The sequence below is a fragment of the Mytilus californianus genome, unplaced genomic scaffold (genome assembly GCF_021869535.1).
Source record: "Mytilus californianus isolate M0D057914Y unplaced genomic scaffold, xbMytCali1.0.p SCAF_15, whole genome shotgun sequence".
Lineage (NCBI taxonomy): Eukaryota > Metazoa > Mollusca > Bivalvia > Mytilida > Mytilidae > Mytilus > Mytilus californianus.
The window spans coordinates 24,455,067-24,477,660 of record NW_026262637.1 but is presented as its reverse complement, the minus strand read 5'-3'; the positions used below and the strand labels follow the sequence as shown (position 1 = coordinate 24,477,660).

Genomic DNA, 22,594 nt, shown 5'->3' with positions numbered 1-22,594 from the left:
TCTTTTTTGTTGTTGGGATGTATAAGTGCCACGTCCGGTCTGTGTTTTTGTTAGATGTATTTCTGCTTTGTATCGATCTGATGAGTTAAGCCCTTTTCAACAGATTTTTATAGTGTGTTCTTATGTTGTACTGTTACACCACTGTCCAAGGTAAGGGGGGTGGTTGGTGCCTTCGAACTAGTTTAACCCCTCCACATTTTGTGTTGCCTGTCCCAAGTCAGAAGCCTGTAATTCAGTGGTTGTAGTTGGTTGCTGTATATCATATTTGTTTTTCGTTCATTATTTTGTACATAAATCAGGCCGTTAGTTTTCTCGTTTGAATTGTTTTACATCTGTCCTTTCGGGGCCTTTTATAGCGGACTATGCGGTATGGTTTTAGCTCATTGTTGAAAGCCGTACGGTAACCTATAGTTGTTAATTTCTATGTCATTTGGTCTTATGTGGAGAGTTGTCTCACTGGCAATTATACCATATCTTCTTATTTTATATACCATTGACAATTTATGTTTTTGATTTTGTAAATATTGCCGGTATTTTTAATGATCATTCTGTTAAAGAACATATTCCTGGCTATTTTGATAATACTGAACTTCCTCTTATTTGTTATATTTACAAAACATCTACCCGGAAATATGTGTTTAATTATAGCGAAGTGTGTAAAGATGTTAATATCAGTGACAATACACCTACGTCATGAAATTGCAGTAATTCCGAATACATTTATGACCCCAGTTCCCATGTTGAAACAGGAGACCTTAACATCGTTCATGACCGAGAGTTGAAATCATTCCTCAGTAAAGGAACTAAATATCGTACCCCGTCAATTATTTATTGGAATGAGCGTCGTAACATCATCCACAACTCACTCCGTACTTACTGCTCGAAATGGATAAAACGAGAAAAAGCTGACAAATAATCCTTAGATTCTTTTTTTAATTCAGTAATGAACATAGTTGATATTTGTATTAAACATTTTAAAGAACATTTTACTCTTAACAACAACCATAATAGCCCTATTTCTCGTATCAAACATAAGCTAAAAGAACTCGCCAAGGAATATGTTTTTGTCCCGGCTGATAAGGCTGCTAATAATATCATTATTGTTTAACGTACATTTTACATTGAGGTTCTTCAAAAGGAAATCACGATTTCACCAACATTCAAACTGACTCCATTTTCGGAAAATGACATCTGTAACAAACATAAACTTTTAGCTACTTCTTTACAAGCAGAACCAAATACAGTGAAAGTTCCAACTATGTACTGGCTTCCGAAGCTGCACAAAACACCTTACAAATATAGATTTATTTCGTCTTCAAGCCATTGTTCCACTACTAAACTGTCTATTCTACTTACAAGTACACTTGGTACAATCAAAAACCTGGTAATAAATTTTTCAAATAAGGCCTTTGAAAATAGTGGAATTAATTACTTTTGGAGTGTTAAAAATTTCGTTGGAAGTACTTGATAAATTGCATGCTTATATTGGTGGTTTCGAATATGTTCAAAGTTTTGATTTTTCTACCCTATATACCACTTTGCCTTATAAACTTATTAAGAAAAAATTCACACACCTAATTAAATGGGCATTTAAAAGGTCAGAATGCGAATATATATGTTCTAACTCTTTTAGGTCATTTTTTTAGTAACAACAGACAAAAGAACTATGTCAATTGGACCTGCTTTGATACGATAACTGACCTAAAATTTTAACTAGATAACATTTTTGTTCGCTATGGAGATTCTGTATATCGTCAAGTTATCGGAATTCCAATTGGGACTAACTGTGCACCACTTATTGCAGACCTGTTTCTGTATTGTTATGAGTTACAACTTATGACTAAAATCAGTAAAGACCCATCTTAACAACATCTGATTCAAAAATTTAATAACACTTTTAGATATTTAGATGATATATTGGCTCTCAATAATGACGACTTCAGTATGTACACTAAAGAGATTTATCCTGCCGAACTGACCTTAAATAAAGCTAATACTAACAATGAACACTGCCCTTTCCTGGATCGTGATATCTATATCTTTAACGGGAAGCTTAATACCAAAATGTATGACAAAAGAGATGATTTTTCATTTCCTATTGTTAATTATCAATTTTTAGATGGTGACGTTCCCTTGTCACCATCTTATGGTGTTTATATATCTCAACTTGTTCGATTCACTCGTGTATGTAACAACGCATTTGATTTTAACGAAAGAAATCTCTGTATTACTGAAAAATTATTACACTAGGGTTTTCGATATCACAAACTAGTCAAAACATTTACTAAATTTTATCATCGGAACAAGGACATCATTCGTAAATATAAATTAACATGCAGACATCTTATACCTTTAGGTATTTCACATCCAATCTTTTATGGTAATATTCTTTACAAAGCACAAAAATTTCGGCATTCACCTCAAAAGCTAACCAAACCTTTAAACAGACTTATTCGGAAGGGATATAGTTACGATACTGTTGTCAAGTCATTAAAGATGGCATATTTTGGTATTAATATTGATTCACTCGTAAGGTCTTTGCATCGGAAATAAACACATTTATTCTAAAACCAGTTGTTAGCATGATACGGGTTATGTTCCTCTCATATATTTTATGATGGTATGATACTAAACCCCTAACGGGAGGGATTGTGCTTGGTTTTCATATGATGAAGACATTATATTTCAATCAGTTTAATTGAGGTCTGGAGCTGGCATGTCAGTAACCGCTAGTAGTCCTTTGTTAATTTATGTATCATTGTCATTTTGCTTAGTTTCTTTTGTTACCTATTCTTACATCGGACTCGGACTTCTTTTAAACTGAGTTTTACTGTGCGTATTGCTGTGTGTTTGTTTATTCTACATTGACTAGAGGTATAGGGGGAGGGTTGAGATTTCACAAAACGTGTTTAACCCAGCGGCATTTTTGCGCCTGCCCCAAGCCAGGAGCCTCTGGCCTTTGTTAGTCTTGAATGTTTTTTAATTTTAGTTCATTTATATGTTTTGGAGTTTAGTGTGACGTCCATTTTCATTGAACTAGTACATATTTTTGTTTAGGGGCCAGCTGAAGCCCGCCTCCGGGTTCGGGATTTTCTAGCTGTGTTGAAGACCCATTGGTGGCCTTCGGCTGTTTTCTGCTCTTTGGTCGGGTTGTTGTCTTTTTGACACATTCCCCATTTCCATTCTCAATTTTATTTGACTCATATTTTATTGATTTGCTTAAAGTTTTACATCTTACCTGCCGCGAAACATCTAATCTAAATAGTTTGTATAAATCTGCCACTATTGGAGCAGGATCTGCTTTACCTGAGATCACCTCAGTTTTTGGTTGGATTCGTGTTGCTCAGTCTTTAGTTTTCTATGTAGGGCTTATGAACTTGTTTGTCTTTTCGTCGTCTTTCTTTGTTTTCCATGACGTTGTCAGTGTTTCTCTCCTCGTGCGAGTTTTGAACCACCCCATGATATCTTCTGTGTATCCATATGTCGATATTGTCGATATCAATAATGTCCACCCGATATCGATGAACTTAATCAATCATGATTTTACTAGATGTCGATTTTATTGACGACACCAATGACAAAACCTGATGTCGATATCGTCGATATTCAAATTAAGACCGAATATAATGATTGATATAGGGCGAGATAATGGCTGAATTGTAATTAATTTATTCTTTCCATTGTAATCATACAAGACAATCAAGTGGTCACATTTCCAAATTACTGTGTCCTTTACAAAACAAATTTCATTTGCTTGTATAACAATGCCATTGTAATTTAGGTAATAACTAGGTGTAGTATGGTTGCATGCAAAGACCGTAAAAAGTACAGATGCAGTACAAACATGACTGTGGAAAATTTAAATTTATGGGATGTAAACTGATTCATATTTCAGGGAAACATGGTTTATTTATTGGTTGAAAATGTATTTAACTTGATTTAAATAAATTCGAGTGCTGTAAGAATGATACATTGTGATTTTGTCTATTTGTTGTTGTGCTTTGTGCCGGTCTGATAGGTCAAGCCCTTTCGAACTGATTTTTACATTTTGTATTGATGCTACACCACAGTTCTCAATTTAAAGAACGGGTAAGCTCATGAACATGTTTCACCCCGCCACATCCTCATTGTGACTGACCCTACTCTGGAGTTCTTTGATTCGGTGGTTGTTGTTGGTTGCTGTCTGCCATATTTCATTTTCGTTTATCATTTATACACAAGTCAGAATGTTTGTTTTTCCCATTTAAGATATTTGACATTTTGTCATGCCTATATAATTGTTGCTCTTTGTTGAAAACTGTACGGTGACCTATTGTTGTTTACATCTTCATCCTTTTTGTGTCTGGATGATATGTCGTCTCTTTGGAAATTGTACAACATCTCGATATCTTAACATTTAATTAAGGAACGTAAACTAAACTATATGAAATAAATAGGAAAACAAATTATGAAGACAATTTTTAATAGTTGATATGGAATTGATATCTTCGATATCGACATCTTAAACAGACGAACCAAGAGAAACTAAATTGCCTATATAGATAACTGAAGCAGATAGACATTTGTCGATATTGACAACTGTATCAGACGAATATAGTTTAAATTCATTGAATGAACAAATCAGTTGAGGAAACTTTAAAAAGTTTCATTGGAAAGCGTACAATATAGCCTTATTTTTACATCTCTAAATTGCATAATTTAATGAAGAACATAAACTAAACTATATCAAATGAATAGAAAACATTTTGTTTGAATCACGTACCAAACAATACATAATTTTAAAAGTATAAAATGAAATAAACACTTTATAAATTTCGTGCGTCCAAAGCGCAATTCTAGATTTACATTCATCAAAAAACGCTCAAACCTTACATTTGAAAGTCAGGATGCGTTAGCACGCTGAATTGTTAGGAGGTATATAATTAAAAATGACCTTAATACAATAGTCAAATTCATCTATGGTCAAATTTGCCTGAGGGAGTTGGAACCTTTTGTTTTAATAATTTTATTATTTATAAACGGAGATTTTGAAATATGCATATGTTATAAATCATGTCAGTAGCGATGCACTGAGAACTGAACTGATGATACACTCGGGAACTAACAGCCAACCATCAGCGGTATCGACCCAATGTTAGTAAAGGAACTACAGGTACGAGATGGACTTTTACAAATGAAAAAAAAAATAAATGTCGAAAAAATAAATCGTCATAAGACGATTATGACGTGAAAGGAATACTGAAAAAAATCTTTCTGGTGGCGGCTATGATACTTATTAAAGGCACCATCTGGAGAGTTTTCATCATTTTCCCTTCTTTTTCACCACACAAATTACTTAACACCCTTTGCGGCGACTTTTCGTTCGCTATGTATGCTATGAGAAATCATCAGAGTCGACAATCATTGACACCGATGAAAGAACATACTCCATACTTCTAAAGTATATTTTCTTTGTATATTACCGATGTACAGTTCGAATTCATCATTGGTTTAGAGTCGTGATTTTCTGTGACGAGTTTAGATTTGAACATTCCATCCTAGGATAAAAATACAACACATTGATATCTTTTAAGTAGTTCTATATGGTTCGTGTGTGATGAGAAAACAACATTAACTGTTGCTTTTTCAGCATTTAAAAACGCAATCCAAGATACAACGCTTATAATGTGGTACGGCAAACACGTGTTTCGTCTACGTAACTCATCAACGGTTCTCGAATCAAACCACTTGGAAAACCAAATCAAATACGAAGTTGAAGAGCATTATGAACAGAAAAATTCCAAAGAATTTTGCTAACTACCACTGAGACCATCTGTTGCTGGAGGAAGAAAAGCCTTAGTGTTTCGAATAATTCGACTTTTTAAAAACAGTTAATTTACAGAAAATGAACAGGCACAAAAGAGATTAGTAAGATACATCTTTGGAAACCATAATTTATTCTTGATATTTCGCTCTAGACACCAGAGATGGTAAAAATCACTTTATCACCTTGCTTATGCTATGGCAGTTCTCAAATCTATTTAATTCACTGTACAAATCACTTAAAGGGAGATAACTCGATTTTGGAAAGAAAACGTTACGTACAAATAACATATAAGAACTCAAGAATATATGATCATATATAGTATACGACAGATTATTTATATATAATGACACTCATAATTTCTAAACTTTTTTAAAACAAAGTCGGTAGGTTTCACTTTGATACATTATTAGTGTGTTTGATCTACGTTAACCTTTTGAGAGAACTTCCACAGTATTCATTTCATATGAAAAGACTTTATTTACTTTCAAGGATATGAATAAGTAGAGATTTGGCGTATACGTAAATGAAACAGCAACCCAAAAGAATTTCTTTGAAAAAAGTTAAAACATACGAAATTGGAGGGGAAATCAAAATCCACAAATGGTTTGATCTAACATTTATCAGGTATGCTCAAGGGCAGAGATAGAAAGACAAAATCAAAAAGTTAGAAAGCACAAAAACAAAACATGAACCGTTTAAGTTCAACGTTAATCAAAGAAACTTGAGCGCAACTACATAGTTTTATGAATTGGTAATTTACTGACAAAATATATAGTTTGATAAATTCAAATATCCAAGAACTGGGCAGATCATACGTTCGATGACTGATATTCGACCAAATAGTAGTAATAACATTTGATTAGCTTGCTAAAACCTCTTTATCAGATATTTTCGAGACCAAAAATTTCGAAATAAATTCTACAAAACGTAAGCAACACGCTATTGCCCTATTTAATTCTAAACTCGCGGCACAATTATTTGGATAATACGAATTTTCAATTGAAGTCGTTTCATGTTTGTACATCTGACGGACTTTTTGGGGAAATTTGTTTTTTGTTTGTTTTTGTTTTGTTTTGTGTATATCATTTGAAGTTTCCATTGTTCTCACATTCCCTGTCAGCAAGTAAAAGCTTTTTAAACTGTATCAGTTGTTTTCACAATGCTTAATTTTGTCCAGAAACAAATTTTCTCTAGAACACACTGGGGGTCAAAAACCTATCCTTCTTATCCCCATTGTTTCTTTCTTATACCTTCTGTACTTGCTAACATAGTAAACCCCTCTAAAACACAAACAAAAAATCACAAAAAAAAACCTACAAACAAACAAACGAAATAAGGCAAAAATTTAATGACCTGGTTGTAACAATAATGTATGGATGATGTATTAAACTTGACCTTGTGGTGGTTTTTTTGGGGTAAGTTTCCATAAACTGCAACTGTGTCATGTTTAATTTTAGATATAAAATAGATAATTATTAAGGGTATATCAATGATGACCTTGTTACTGAAGACTAAATAAACAACAGAAATGTTTTGCGTATGACTTACATGATCATTGGTAGAAATAACTTAACAGGTTATCTAAAATGTAAGCATGAATTTATTTAGTCTTAAAATGATTGAACTTTCAGTTAAAATACAAATGAAATAGATGATGAAATTATAACGGCAATGGGTATGTTTAATTTTAAGTCTTCTATATATTGAACCCACTTGCCGTTTTTACGGGTAATATGTATGATGTTAAAAAAAAATATGGTAAGTAATATTATCGCACATGATTTTAAATATATTCCCCAACCGTAAAAGTATTCGTTTGTTGGATCAGGGGGAGAGGGTTTAGCATGCACAAAAACGTAACAACTTCGGAGCCTCTGTGGTGTTGTCAAAACTTGTTATTTTCTTTCTTGCAACTTTAAAGAAAAAACACCTCTTTCCGACGCCTGTGCTTTAATTTTGGTTTGAAAAAAAGAAGATATAACCACTTAGGAACAATGAAATTATCACGAAAGGACCCATATTTAGGGAAAAAAGGTCAAAACTAAAATTGACGCAAAACCCACTCATTTTGATATATATATATATAAAAAAACAACGATAATAATTATAATGTTATTTTTTTCCGTTTCAGTTTTTCACCTTGAAATGAAGTGACAGGTCAGACCTGGTCCCAGTTTGTTGTTAAGTTTGCTTTCTGAGAGCTATGTCTTTGTTAACATTAACTGCACGGGAAGAAAATTATGTCAGAATATCACTGCTACTAAAAGGAATATGCCCAAGAGGAGTTCGTATTGTTTTCGATGACAGATTCCCACCTTCGACTCTACGTAGTATGTTAATGATGAATTACGAGAAGTTACAAGAATTACTAGATAAGAGAATCATTAATTCAAATCAATGGAAACGTTTATTCACAAAAGGTGAGTTGACTGATTTGGAAATAATTTTAAACATACAAAATCTTGTTAAAACATTAGACATTCACAAATGAAAAATAGATGAATTTGTATAAAATAAAATTAACATACATTATCTGAAAATCTTTAGATATTAGTTAAGCTTTTAAGAAAAAGCAAGACAAGCGTATTACAGAAACAAAGAAAATTCGTCAAAGGCAAAATATATCTTGGAGTTTTATAACCTTCTTAAAAGTGTTTAACTATGTTTGTCATTACAGCAGAATCCATTGAGTGTGTAGGTAAATGTAATATATTTGGTTAGCTTGCTTACTAGCTGAAGTGTGAAGTCATTATTAGGTTAGGTAAACTACCCTCCTTTGCGAGTAGACTAGTCCGACAGATAACCAATCTATCTGTCTGTAGGACTAGACTACTCCGAAAGGAGGGTAGTATACGTAACCTAATAATGACTTCACGGTTCACCTAACAAGCAAGCTAACTAAAAATTCTACCTTTACCTACACACTCAATGCATTCTGCTATAAAAATATATGATGTCATAAACATAATAAGCGTTAGTGTTGCAACAAAATATGTACTGTTAGAAGATTTAAATAAGATCACCGCAGGTAGATTTAATTTATGATTGAAGGGAATATAAAGTATTGAAAATTGGAAAATAAAGTACTGATAATTGCTTAATTAACACCCTTCATACAAAAAAAAACTACTACTATTATTTGCCTTACTGAAGTATGTGTATTACAGATGTAACATGCATTGCTGACTCCCAAAATTTTGATATTTCGTTGATGGTCTGCTTAATCAGAAATTTGACAAGTATGAAACACCCAAAGCATGGATTTAACAGACTACCACCAGAAAAAGAAACAAGTCAAGCTTCTGATTTGGCCAGAATAAAGTTCTACAAGAATGCATTGGTCAACCAGGATAATAATACAATAGATAATGAAACATTCAATGAAGCTTGGAGGACCCTATCTATAGTAAGTTGGTAATACAAATTATTGACAAGGATTAGATTGTTGGCAATTCCGGTATGTGTTTCTTCAATTTGAAATAGCCCTAACCGGAGAAAAGATTGACTTTATTCCTAAAACATAGCTTATGATATACAACATCTCCTTCCCCGTTATATCGAGGGTTTTAACGCCGATAACAAGATCCATCCTAATATCAGAATACTGTTTGAAATGTATATTTTAAGCCCTGGTTTAAAAAAAAAATTTTAGTTCTTTTTTGTCTATGAAGCTAAACACAGTCTAAACATTATATGAGTTACAAACAAAAAGTCCGCATGACTAACTACGTCAGTTTATATTGATTTTTTTTCATTACACTGTTCGCCGTATTTACACAACAATGGTGACTGGGATTAGAAATATAGTCACTCTAGTCTTCTTCCGAATGGCAATAAAACCCTTACCAAAGTGGGGCGTCCGTTTGGCTGTACAAGTACAAATATACGCAGTCACGTCCGGTCAGAATGGGGACGATAAATCCGATGCCTCTGTTGAGAGAGAGTGTTACGCTCTCTGCACGTTAAGAATCTCTACAACAACTCTTTGAGTGGTACGTAGATGGTATGTTGCAAGGCTAAATGTCTGTGCCTCAATATACCCTCAATGTTCAGTGACAGTCAAAAGTTCCCCGACCTTCATCGCGGACGGCCTCTATTTCAGGACCTACCAATTGTATTTATTGTTACTGTGTTCTTGTCATGAACATGCGTGAAATATTTGCAATCAATCATTTACCGTATTTAACCATGTTATTGAAACCATTTTATTTGTATAGGTATTAAATGTGTGCACTTTGTTTTTTGCATATCATTCTGTGTCCTTATCTTTAACTGGTTTATGAAAATAAAAGTATCGTTGCCCACTCGGCATACTATTACACCACAAGAATTGACCATTCTCATGTTTGGAATGTCTTTTTCACATGTCATGAATTTTCTGAACACTTCAAATAACCGATAAGCTCTATGTAATATTCATTATCTAATCATGTTCTATTGAAGTGCTCTTTGGAATATTTTTTAAGTGTCTTATAATCTGAACTTTTGACCCTGAGTCACCATTGTTTAAATGTTATATCTGCTTTCAACCGTTATTCAAATCAAAAGCCCAAAAGTCAAAATTCAATGTTTTTTATACATTTTTCGATTGGTGAATATGTATAAGATAAAGTGTTTTCTAATATGGAAAGTCTATTCATTTACGAATTACTGACTGCTCGAATATTGTAAATACACAATGAAAAAATATAAACATTAGAGTTGTTAGAGTACCTAGTGATCAATTTTAGACCTCTACTGCTATTCTTATATTCTCCGAAGAATATCGTCTAACTCATTCAGATCAGAGCAAATGTTGCCCGGGACTGTATTTCAGGTATAAAAATACGGGTATTGTTTCGCGAGGTTTGCATTAACAAAAATGAAAAATGTATCTGTAAATTACAGACCATATCTGTTGTTCGGATTGCTTTTTTTCGTTTGGTTATACATTTTTTTTAGATGTAAACTGTTTTCAAGATATGATTGATTGTTGTTTGCCTACCGTTCAGTCGCAAACATTTCATATGAAAATAAGGAAATGTGGTATGATTGCCAATGAGATGCCTATTTTAAACGAGGATAAACCAATATAAGCATTAAAATTTTGAACTAGCTGCTAGTAACTGCGAGTACTCTCAGATCTGTACTTAGTGTCTTTTTGTTATGGGGACGTATAAGTATCCTGCCACGTCCACTCTGTGTTTTTGTTACTTGTTTTTTTTTTTGGTTTGTATCTATCTGATGAGTTAAGCCCTTTTCAACTGATTTTTATAGTTTGTTCATATGTTGTACTCTTACATCACTATCCCAGGTTAGGGGAGGTTTGGGCGCCCGCTAACATGTTTAACCCTGCCTTATTCTGTATGTGCCTGTCCCAAGTCAGGAGCCTGTAATTGAGTGGTTGTCGTTTGTTGTTGTATATCATATTTGTTTTTCTTCATCATTTTGTACATAGATCAGGCCGTTAGTTTTTCGTTTGAATTGTTTTACACTTGTCATTTCGGGGCCTTTTATAGCTGACTATGCGGTATGGGCTTTACTCATTGTTGAAGGCCGTACGGTGACCTATAGTTGTTAATTTCTGTCATTTGGTCTCTTGTGGAGAGTTGTCTCATTGGCAATCATAACATCTTCTTATTTTTATATCAAAATAAATCTTTTACACTAATGAAACCAAACAAATGTAAATATATGCAGTGCTAAGGTTTAAAACTGACATATTTCCGTTCACTTTAGTATGTATACGATTGATTATAGGCTGTCCGACGGCTAGGAGGCGAAACAATGTACCAAGAATGCCTAGATTTGAGAACTAAAATACTTGACCAGTCTAATCACGAACTTATGAAGGAGATAATGCAGTCGCATGATCAAACAGAAGAGCTGAAACAATCAGTTCAATGTCTGAAGTTATCTTATAATTCTTTAAAAAGTGACCATACCTTGATGTCAGAAGAACTGGATAAGATAAAGGAAAGTATTCCTTGGAACAAAGGTAGATACATATATTTATACATTGACGGTATTTGTAGAATTAAGTATCGGAAGATACATGCAACCAATTGAGCCGACTGCAGTATTCCTATTTCGGAAGGGGGAAAGGGTTAATATTTTCGTACTCCTCAGTTCCGCTTAATGAAATTGCAGATCTATGTGTTATATTATTTGGTCCGCGTGTATGTTGATTAACGTTAAAAGAGGACTTGTATATTCGAAATTATCGAACTATCGAAATCCAAATTTGTTTTATTTAAAAAAAAAGATAACATGAACATTGAATGTTATTTGAAATGTACTGCGGATCCAAATGAAAAGGGAACAAACTGTCGTTAAAGGAGTCCTTACATTTAAAAAAAAAACGTCAATGCTTTGAGATAGTAAATAACCATTTTGAAGACTCAGTGAATTAAACATATCCCAAAAGAAATACAAAAAGACAAATAATAGTCAACTAAAAATGCAAAAATTCTAAAATTCCAAAAATTTAGCAACATGTTCGGAAAATAAAATATTTCCCTCACCACTAGTAGCGCTCGCCAAGGTGCAAAATTATGTCGATTAATCTTTCACTGTAAATTTCCATATGTATGTTGCAACATTCCGATGGCACACATCACACATATGGAGTACAGTTCTCGAAGTTGGTACGATATTCAAAAGCTATGTTTCCTTTCACATACTGCATACAAGGAATGTAGTAAACCAAGGACGGAAAAGGTGAAGTGTGAAATAACGGAATGAAAATTTATTTAGACTAAGGTTAAACCAAATTAAATGTCAGAGCTTTGATCACATTCAGTAAATCCTGTTATATATACGATGAGTTTCTTTGTAGTTTATGGTGCATTTCTTTAACGATATACATTCATGTCACTAATTGAACGTAACGGAGCTGTGCCTTTTTTAATCGATTGGCACTGTTTTAAGATGTTCTTTGTAATGATTGGACAACAATTAGGAAGTTTGAGAGGCTATAAAAATCATAAGTCGACAACACAAAAAGTCAGGCAACAAATAATCTTCAGAAAAACTAAGATTGAACAACACGGACTCCTTTTGGTAGTCATAAATGTGCTCCGGAACTAGTGGCATCCGTCGTGTTCATAGCAAGTAAACATTTGGCAAAAAGTGGCATAAAATGATGTCACAATAAAAAAAAAGCACAGTATTGTGAATATGGCAAGTGGAACATGATACTTAGTCATCTGCAACACAGATATTCCATAATGGGTAACCAAATTGTGGTGGCGTAAAGCACGATGCATATTTGCCTTTTTAACGTTTACTTTTCGTATGAAAACCAGAAATTATGCATTTAACAGAAATTTTCTAACAAATCATGTTTGTAGATGGATGTAGTGGCACACTTGATGATACTGTTCTGGAGGGCAATAACAATCCTGACCCATTGAACTCTTTATGTTTGTCAAACGTACAAACTATACACACTCTACATTTGACTGTTCAACAGAAGCATGCCAGTAGTTTAAACGTCTTTGGATCTGGATGTACGATTGGCAACGTGATCATGGGTGATCAAAACATCATAAATTATGCTAAAGAAGAGGCAGCTCAGTCAGATATTACTCATACCTCAAAGTAGATGAGGATTTCACAAAATTCGCGAAATTACGAAAAGTTAACTTAGATGACAATTTATCTTATTTGCTGCATGAATTATTTAAACACTTGTATAAACGCGTTACGATATACTAGTATCTAAACATGTGGGTTTTTTAATTAATAGAGTATCACTATTACTATTCCTACTGTATTTACAAATACAAATGGGTTAGTTAGATATTTAGTTTAGCTTCTACACCCTTGTTTGTAAACCGTTCTAATTGTGTTTAAATTTTGGTAAATATGGAACAAAGAGAATTTCGTATACCTTTCTATTAATGTGCGTAAATTCAATTTCCTGAAATAACAAGTCGATCAAAGATACCAGGCTTATAATTGTGTACGCCATACGCACGTTTCGTCTACACAAGACTCATCAGTGACGCCCCAATCAACCCATTTGTTCATATATAAGATGGTAGACCATTCTAGTTCAGAACTTATGGAGTTCAGTTGAAGCAAAATTGTTAAAAATTTAGTCTGCAATTATGTATACCTTTATTTAGAAAAATGAAAAGTATTTAATTTTGTCATTACAATGTATTTATATTTGGCTGCTCAATTTAGTATTTCTGTTGAATGACTTCAACACATTGATCGCTATATCAGCAGCTTTGGAAATGGTAAAGACACTTTATTACGTTTATTGTAGAGGTTTTGTGTCTCTAGATGTTTCTTGCGGTTTTTTTAATGAAGTGTTGCTGTCTCATTAACAATTTTTATTATTGCACAACAACAAAGATATACTATTTTACCATCATAGATATATTGAGGGTTTGCTTAACGTCCAGTGGCAAATATTTCGTATCAAAGTATTCATTGATGCATAATTAGAGTGCGGTCGTTAATAAGACCAAAACAGTTTAGACTGCACAATTTCAAATGAATAACAAAATAGATTGTAAAAATAATATTGACACAGACGACAATGCCATCCTGATTTTTTAATAACTAACAAAACAAGTAGATTAATACGAAAATGAACAGAATTACAATCTCGCATGCTGCACAAACATTGATCCTTCTTGTTATTGTGAATGTTTATGCAATTATTGTAAATCATGACCAACCTTATTATTAATAAATTAAAATAAATCATTCAAATATGTTTTGTATGCATGTGTACAGATGGCTGCTCGTAATTTAATACAACATATGCCACAAGATTCATGTTTCATTCAATGATCGATTCGAAGGTTGTTGTGCCTTCATTTGACATTCTATAATGAAGGGATCATATTTCTTGGAGACGTTTTAAAGACATAAAATATTTAAGAAAATGTGTTTTATACCCGTCTTTCATATTGACGAAGATGTTAAATTCAAACAAATCGACATGATTTGCTGCGTTCGGAACTTTTCTATATTATATGTACGCTCAGAAACAAACGTATGAATAATTACACGACGAAATTATTTCTATGTCTTAGACCATTCTTGTTTTTCAAATTTTCGAAACCTACCAAACAACAAGAATGAAAACCGCACTCATAATTAAAAGATTGATTGCTGCTTGTTGAGCATGCGTGACTTATATTTCATGCATATTCAGGACAATCAGAAATCTAAATCACACCTATAAACATTTCATGTAGTCTGATGCCATTAACATGAAAAGATTCATAAGTGAACATATTTAATTGACGTACTGTAAATGCAATTTCAAGTAAGGACAAAATAAAGAACAGTATCCATTTCATCAGTGCAAACATCTAAAGGACAACATGTTTTCTTTTATTTTCGGGTTTTGGGCGTACCCATTCGCGAGCTGTGTTGCAGACCTTAATTAGTTCAAAATATCAAGTGTGTAGACTAGTATTTTATAACTCAAGATATTTTTCAACATCATGATCGTTGTAAGATTTCATTTAAAACCACTTTTTCAAGTAGGAGGAAACCGAAGAAGTGTCTGTCCGTGTTAAAGCTCCAACCTTTGTCAAGTGGTAAGGTCTATTGCATATTGATATGTTACATGTTTACTGTGCAATCTTTTGCTGGAGCAAGACTCGAACACATACCATACAGGTCAACATGATCTATATGGGTCAATGAAAAAATGAAACAACTAATACCACTAGACCACTTGGGTCCGTAATGTCTAAATCTTACATCAATAACATTATCAGTCCTTTTTCTGATTAAAGACCATGACAACTAGAGTATACTCTCTGTTACTTATTTTCCCAGTTACAAATTGTGTGAAATTTATGTCGAGCTTGATATAATATTGAACTATCAATAATGGACAGTAGAAGTAGAAATAATCTAACCTTGACGAGCGAATGGCGAGATACTACGCTGCATATTTGTAATAAAATATTGAATTGATAATTTATTTCAAAGGCTTATATATATATGAAAGTTGGCATGACCATACATTAATACTTTTTTTTCTCCAGAAACAACAATATCATGTTTGTTTTGCATTGACTTATCTTTTCCATCCTTTTTAACTGAATGCAAAAAAATCAAAAATGAGAAATGAATAAGTAGACCTTCATTTTAAACTATCAATTGTACATTCCATTTACAAGATAGTCAATTCTAGAGTAATGTCGTTTTTGCCAGCTATCAAAACAACGTTTTCCTATTAGAACAAGAACAGCAAAGAAGAATAATATTCCAAAAGACAGTGCTGCTATGAGGGCGGCGGATAGCACATTGGACTCTTCCTTTTCTTCCTTCATTTGGTTAGTATCAGCAAAAGTTATGTTCAGATCTCCTGTAAATTGACAAAATATGAATGATTAAAACTATGTTTGCTCTTATATATATTTACATTATCAGGGGTAGATATGTAAATTTGATCAAAGACAAGTTGTAAAAGATGTTTGATAATTAGTATCAACTGAATCATTCGGAACGACAAACGCATTAACATATCATGATTCTCACTTACCAATATTCAAACCATATAATTATATTACATGTATGTTTTATGTGAATCCTTAATTTTGATTGGTTGACAACAATCGTGAGGCAGTCCAATATCATATTTTATTTCATTTTATAACATATAATGACTGCACGTGATATACGTGACAATGTTGAAATAATGCATTAAAAAATCTTGATTTAACTCTTCATGGTTGTAGCATACTAATGTAATTATAAGAATTACATGCTTCTTTTTATGATTTCATAGCGTTGTAAAAGCTTTGATTCGTATGCACATTTTTAATATGAATAGCTTTCACCAAAAGCAAATAAAATTATAAAAAGAGGCATTTAATTATTAAATAAAGCATAACAGACGGTAAATATAAAACTGTATGTAAACACAATAATAATAAGGTATAATAAACAAAACACTGGACATTCTGTTGTTCATAATTTCTTATTTCCAATTTGACATTCGGAAGTTCCAAGTTGACATGTGTCAGTTCCAAGCTGACATTTGTCAGTTCCAATTTGACATTCTCAGTTCTAAGTTAACATTTGTCAGTCCCAAGTTGACATTTTTCAGTTCCAAGTTGACATTTGTCAGTTCCAAATTGACATTGGAAGTGAGAAATGTCATGTTAATTTCAAGTTTGATATGAGAAATTTTCAAAACATAACATCCCTACCGGTTTTTGTAAAAACGACTATTTCAAGAAAGCGTATGACGTATTTGGCACCACTTGCATTGCATAATTAAGCACAATATACATTAACCAATTTTAATCAACTAATAACATAATAACAAACAAAGGTAATTTTGATGAAAAAATAAAAATAAGCAAGTTTAAAAGTAAAATTGACAAGGACTGCTGCAAAAAAATACGTGCTACACAACATAATGTCTATATCAAAGTTTACATGAAACCCGAAGGCCAATGCATGCACGGGAATTTTGTAGGTTTATTTTATCTAAATTTGATAAAATCATTGTATATGACGGAAGCTTAAAACATCTTCTATCTAGACAATACATTTGTCAAAGATTTCTAAAATAATTAAGACACAATTTCTAAAAATCCTGCAATAAAATCAGCGTTGAAATAGAAAATAAAATATTACACAAATAATACAGTTCGGCTAATAAATAAAGTAACAATTATCTATACCCAAGCAAGAATTCTTGTCCGATAAAGTGCAAATATTCTAAAAAACGATTTGAACATAACAGAAATTATTCAAGCACTCGACGCTAAATATGTGCTGTAAGTATCAAACTGACACATTTTTGTTATGTTTTGTGAACGGAGTACCATTTAACGGATCATTCAATATCCAGAAAGATAAACTTATAGAAAATCAATAATTATAATTTAAAAAAAAAAACGCTTGGTGAAATATAAACATGGAAAGATCTCATATTTCGTTATCAATTGGCAAGCACCTGCACATTATTTCAGTGTATCAACCGGACAGTGTCTACTTATATAAAAAATGCTGTCTAGACTAATTGCAAATGGTTTGAATAGAATATCTGGACGATATTTTACCCAATTTGAATAGTAGGACCGATCAATTTATTAACTAAAATAATTAGATTAAAAATAATCATAGCTACTTTAGTAGTAATTACTTTAAAATTTTATTGTGGACAAGAATAAATGCCATTTTTTTTACTAGACACTAAGTTGCTACAACACAAATATCAAGACAGAGCGTTTTTAAAGTGATTATAATTACCAAAGAAAATTGTGTTATTTTGAATTCTAATTTCATCATTAAACACCGTTTCCGATATTTCGTTATCCGGTACAATAACTGAAGCTGTGTTACTCATAAGAGTTTGGTTATATGTCTGAATGGCACCTGCTGAATCATTCCAAATGGTTGATATTACTATATCAGCAGTTGCTGACGCTGGTGTTACATGTATTAAATCTTGCACTATTTCAGAGGTGAAGTTAATATCTGCAGACACTGTTTGGTTAGGGGTTTTAATTGACAGTATGTTATCAGACAAATTGTTCATTCCTGCAATTAATACATAAAAGTATTGTATGTATCAATAAATACTTAAAATATGTTTTCATGTTTATATGCATAATTTTATCTGTAAACGCGTTTTAGATATGCGTTTCTTCTAAGAAAAAATAATACCTCGCAAAGGGTGCCGTGAGTTTTAAAGAGTGAATGAAAATACAGTATTTTGTTTTTTGCACTGCAAATATGACGTGTCGGTAAATAAGATTGACTTAATGTAACTAATCATATTTTTGTTTACATTTTGAAAAATAAATCATTCAAGCTAATAAAAACTGTAGGAAAATTTAAACAAAAACAGTACCACGTTTTTTTTTCAAAATTGAACAAACATTACTTCGATCATTTTCTGAATAGTTCACGAAAAAATAAAAATCATAACACTTTGCACATCATTTGGAACTGTAAAAATATTTTCAATAGAATAAAACATGCATTGAAAACTGCAGAAGTCAAAGAACGGACATGTTTGTGTACCTGTATTTGAGGGACGGATATTGGTAAAACAATATTACCTTCGGGTGGGGGCAAAACAGTATTTCCGAGTTCAAATCTATGTTCTGAAAATATTTGTAGAGATTGTGGGCACATTAGGTTTGAAGCTACTTCAAATTCAAATATTTTCTATCCTGATATGTTTAGGAAACCACATTCAACCTAAGAATAGTCTTTTAAAATAAAAGAAGCAATGGACAACTTTTATATCCTGCTTTAGTTTTTAATAAATCATACACATACCTGTTGTAATTGGTTTTTCTGTTGACTTCGACATGTTACTTGATTCTGTTGTTGGTTGGTTTGTGACTATCGTTTGTGTATCATTGCCTGATGTTGTTGTTTCTTTAGTTGTCGTCGCTTCTTTTGTGCTCAAATATTCGGTTGTTTCTTTTGTTGTTAATTCCGTTGTCATCATCATAGTAGTTGTTGTAGTAGTTGTTGATGTTGTTGTTGTCATCGTCGTTTTAGCTGTTTCATTCACTATGTTCGTAAGATTTAAAGCTTTCGTCAATGTATTCAATATTGAGTTTGTAGTAGTAATCTTCTTCGGTGATGTAACATTATGTTGTGTTGTCATTGCATGATTAAGTGTGGTTTCCAGTTCTGTCATATTCGCCATGTTTGGCTCAGAAGTAGTTTTAGTTTCATTAAGTAATACTGTTTTAGTTGATGTATTTGCAATGTTGTTTAAAGTCGTTTGAGGATGAACAACGCTTGATTTATTATTACCTTGTTCGGTTGAGACCACGATCGATGGTTGCAATGAAGCTTTAGTTGGATGTTGGTTTGTAGCTAATACCATTTGATTAGTTACTGTACTACTTCCATTACTTTGTTTTTCCACAGTGGTTGACGATATATTTTGAGTTGTAGAACTAGCAGATGATGTCAGTGAAACGGGACTATTTGTTTTATTTGTTGTTGCTGTTGTTAATGGATTATTACTGGAAGGAGAACTGTTTGTATTCGTTGACGCAGCAGGGTGTGAAGCCAATGTTATGGAAGTGGTACCTTTCGTTGTGAGATTGTTCGTATTTGTGGATAAAACAGACGACGACAAGAGAGGAAAGTTGGTGTTCCCTGTATTTAGTTCCTGTTTCAACAAATCTGTATCAATGTCAGTATCGTTAATGACTTCTAAAACTTTTTCTCCTATAAATTCCTGATCTTTTGGGGGTGGATCCGTAGTATCAATTTCATTTTGTATAGTGGTTGTATCATCCTTATCTCTTTTTAAAACATAACTTATAATGGAAACGGAGTCTTGAAACTGACAATTTTCCAATGGTAAACATTTGTATAAGAAACAATTATCACCGGTTACAGCAGCCAAACTTTGATTGAAAGAGGCAATGTTACATTTGTCTGAAATTAATAATAGAAGTGAAATTATAAAATGCAATATGTAACAATATATGACCTCTGCCTTTAAATTAATTTCTATGTTTAAGATAGAGGAGTTCCGAAAAGCGTAAAATCCAACAACAACAAAAAACAAAAAGAATCAGACATCAGAATGAGCTACCATTTGTTGAAAAAGCTGATATTCATTTTTTTTCTTGTATTTAAGCACTAACTGTTTTACTTTTGAAAAGATGGGACAGCTAGGTTCGCATTTTAAGTAAGAAATATTCCCACAAACAGCAGATGCGTTATAAAATAAGTAATTTGATAAATGTTGAGAATGGTTTTTTTTTCACCACCTTTATCATTGTAATGTGTCGATTACTTGCAACGTTTACTTGAAAGGAGAAAATCGAGTACACGAAATATTGTTTGCTGTGAATGCAAAATGAACCCGCGTGAAATAAATATCTGGTTTGCAGACAATCTCCCAAAATTTATAAATCAAACGCCAATATTATTAAGTGAGACTGTATCCATCAATCATTTCCCAAACTCTAATGATTGCTTCCAGTTCGTAGTACGGTCCTCACTGAATAAAATCAGGAAAATGTGTGAGACGTTATTCGAATCTGTTGCAACTGTATTTGTTACAAGAGTACAGAATAGAGTTTATCTTTCTGTTCTTTCATTTCAGTCAGTTTTGGTTATTACATTTTTGCTGTTTTCACAATTACAAATTTAAAATTTGAGGTATCATTATACGATGTAATGAAATAAAGAAACACTAGAGATATAATTAAGAAAACAGAAAATTTTACATGATAAAGACAAGCAATACGTTCCGGTTTAATTCATTTATTAATTTGAGACGAAACGGGTAATATAAATAATACGAAAAATAAGAAAATATGAAATAAGGAGATGTGGTATGTTTGCAAATGAGACAACTACTAGTTAAACTACCAGAGAACAAATGACGCAGATTTTAGTATGTTTGACCTACCTGTATTACAACATTGCTCTAAACAGGATTCACGTGAATTCTCATTTAGGGAGGACAACTCTTCGGCACTTGGGTTAGTGAATGAGAACATCATGTCCACCAAAGGAGCATCAAAATGTGTTTCTGGTCCACAATGGTTAATAGTTTGAATCAGATGAAAATTAACGATAGTAAAAAATAGAAGGATGAACATGGTACGCCTTTTTCTTGTTTTAACTGGTTCCTGTAAGAGATCAAAGTTAAGAAAAAACAAATTTATTGCAAACTAGGATAAATGATTTATGGTTTTAAAGAGGTTGAATAAAAACCCTAGTCATGAACTTCAAATTCAATAGTACATGTGCAGACTAAATAATTTTGTACACAATAATAGCAGGGTGCCCAGTGTCCAAAACGTCCTCTAGTTAACGAGTTTACGTTAACGGAATAACAAGAGGCTATTTTTTATTTTTTTTTGCAAATTATAGGTAAATCATTATATTTTACAACCAAGATTGTCGTTGTAAGTTCCCGTTATTTTCCAAATTTCGTGTTTTTACAGGGTACCCCCAGATACCGTTTTGTACAGGGAATCTTTAACTTGAAACATAAAATTTGTTGCACTCTTTGTTGGTGATAGAAATAGTACTTATAATATATAGATATAAGAAGATGTGGTATGAGTGCCAATAAGACAACTCTCCATCCATGTCACAATTTGTAAAAGTAAACCATTATAGGTCAAAATACGGCCTTCAACACGGAGCCTTGGCTCACACCGAACAGCAAGCTATAAAGGGCCCAAAAAATTACTAGTGTAAAACCATTTAAACAGGAAAACCAACGGTCTAATCTATATAAGAAACGAGAAACACTTATGAACCACATCAACAAACGACAACCACTGACCATCAGGTTCCTGACTTAGGACAGATGCAAACAAATGCAGCGGGTTTAAACGTTTTAATAGGCGCAAACCTTCACCCTACCTGAAACAATAGTGTAACATCACAACATAGAAAGACACACTATAAAATATCAATTGAAATGGCTTAACTCAATCAAAAGACATATTAACAAAAACAAGTGAACATACACTGAACGAATAAATTTGATCTATGACACAATGTAAATACAAAATTACTACAACAAGTGGGTAAATGTAAAACAATATCAGAAAGACAACCATAACCTTGGACAAATGCCGCCAAATAAAATAACGTACACAGGTAAATTAAAATAATTTTGTTGTAAGGTATACATGGAGTACGGAAATAATTATAGTTTGTATATCAAATATATCATATAACGAAAGAGGAAAGTATTGAAGTGTTTTAGTGTAAATATTTCAGCATTTTAGTAAGACTAAAATTTTGCCCGAAATTTGCTACATTTTCATCGAAAGCAAAATCATTACGTGTATCATCACGATATGT

The 22,594-nt window shown here is 32.6% G+C and overlaps 1 protein-coding gene across 2 annotated transcripts; it reads right to left on the bottom strand.

The window, feature by feature from the left end:
* Positions 1–15,730: 15,730 nt before the first annotated feature.
* Positions 15,731–21,401, bottom strand: LOC127725718 (uncharacterized protein C11orf24 homolog). 2 transcript variants are annotated; one of them, XM_052232896.1, is made up of 4 exons: positions 21,180–21,401; positions 19,070–20,194; positions 18,032–18,322; positions 15,731–16,133 (listed from the first exon to the last, which is right to left on the bottom strand). In XM_052232896.1, exons 1-4 carry the CDS (start codon positions 21,370–21,372, stop codon positions 15,922–15,924), a joined length of 1,821 nt encoding a protein of 606 aa, XP_052088856.1. In that variant the 5' UTR covers positions 21,373–21,401; the 3' UTR covers positions 15,731–15,921. The 2 variants fall into 2 exon arrangements, with proteins under 2 accessions (XP_052088856.1, XP_052088858.1); XM_052232898.1 differs by lacking the exon at positions 18,032–18,322.
* Positions 21,402–22,594: the final 1,193 nt, after the last annotated feature.

Excerpts from the sequence above, each read along its gene's own strand:
- LOC127725718 (XM_052232896.1), bottom strand. The coding sequence starts at position 21,372 with ATGTTCATCCTTCTATTTTTTACTATCGTTAATTTTCATCTGATTCAA. Across the intron at positions 20,195-21,179 it reads AGAGCAATGTTGTAATACAG|ACAAATGTAACATTGCCTCT; the intron begins GTAGGTCAAACA and ends TATTAATTTCAG. Across the intron at positions 18,323-19,069 it reads AGAAAAACCAATTACAACAG|GAATGAACAATTTGTCTGAT; the intron begins GTATGTGTATGA and ends TATTAATTGCAG.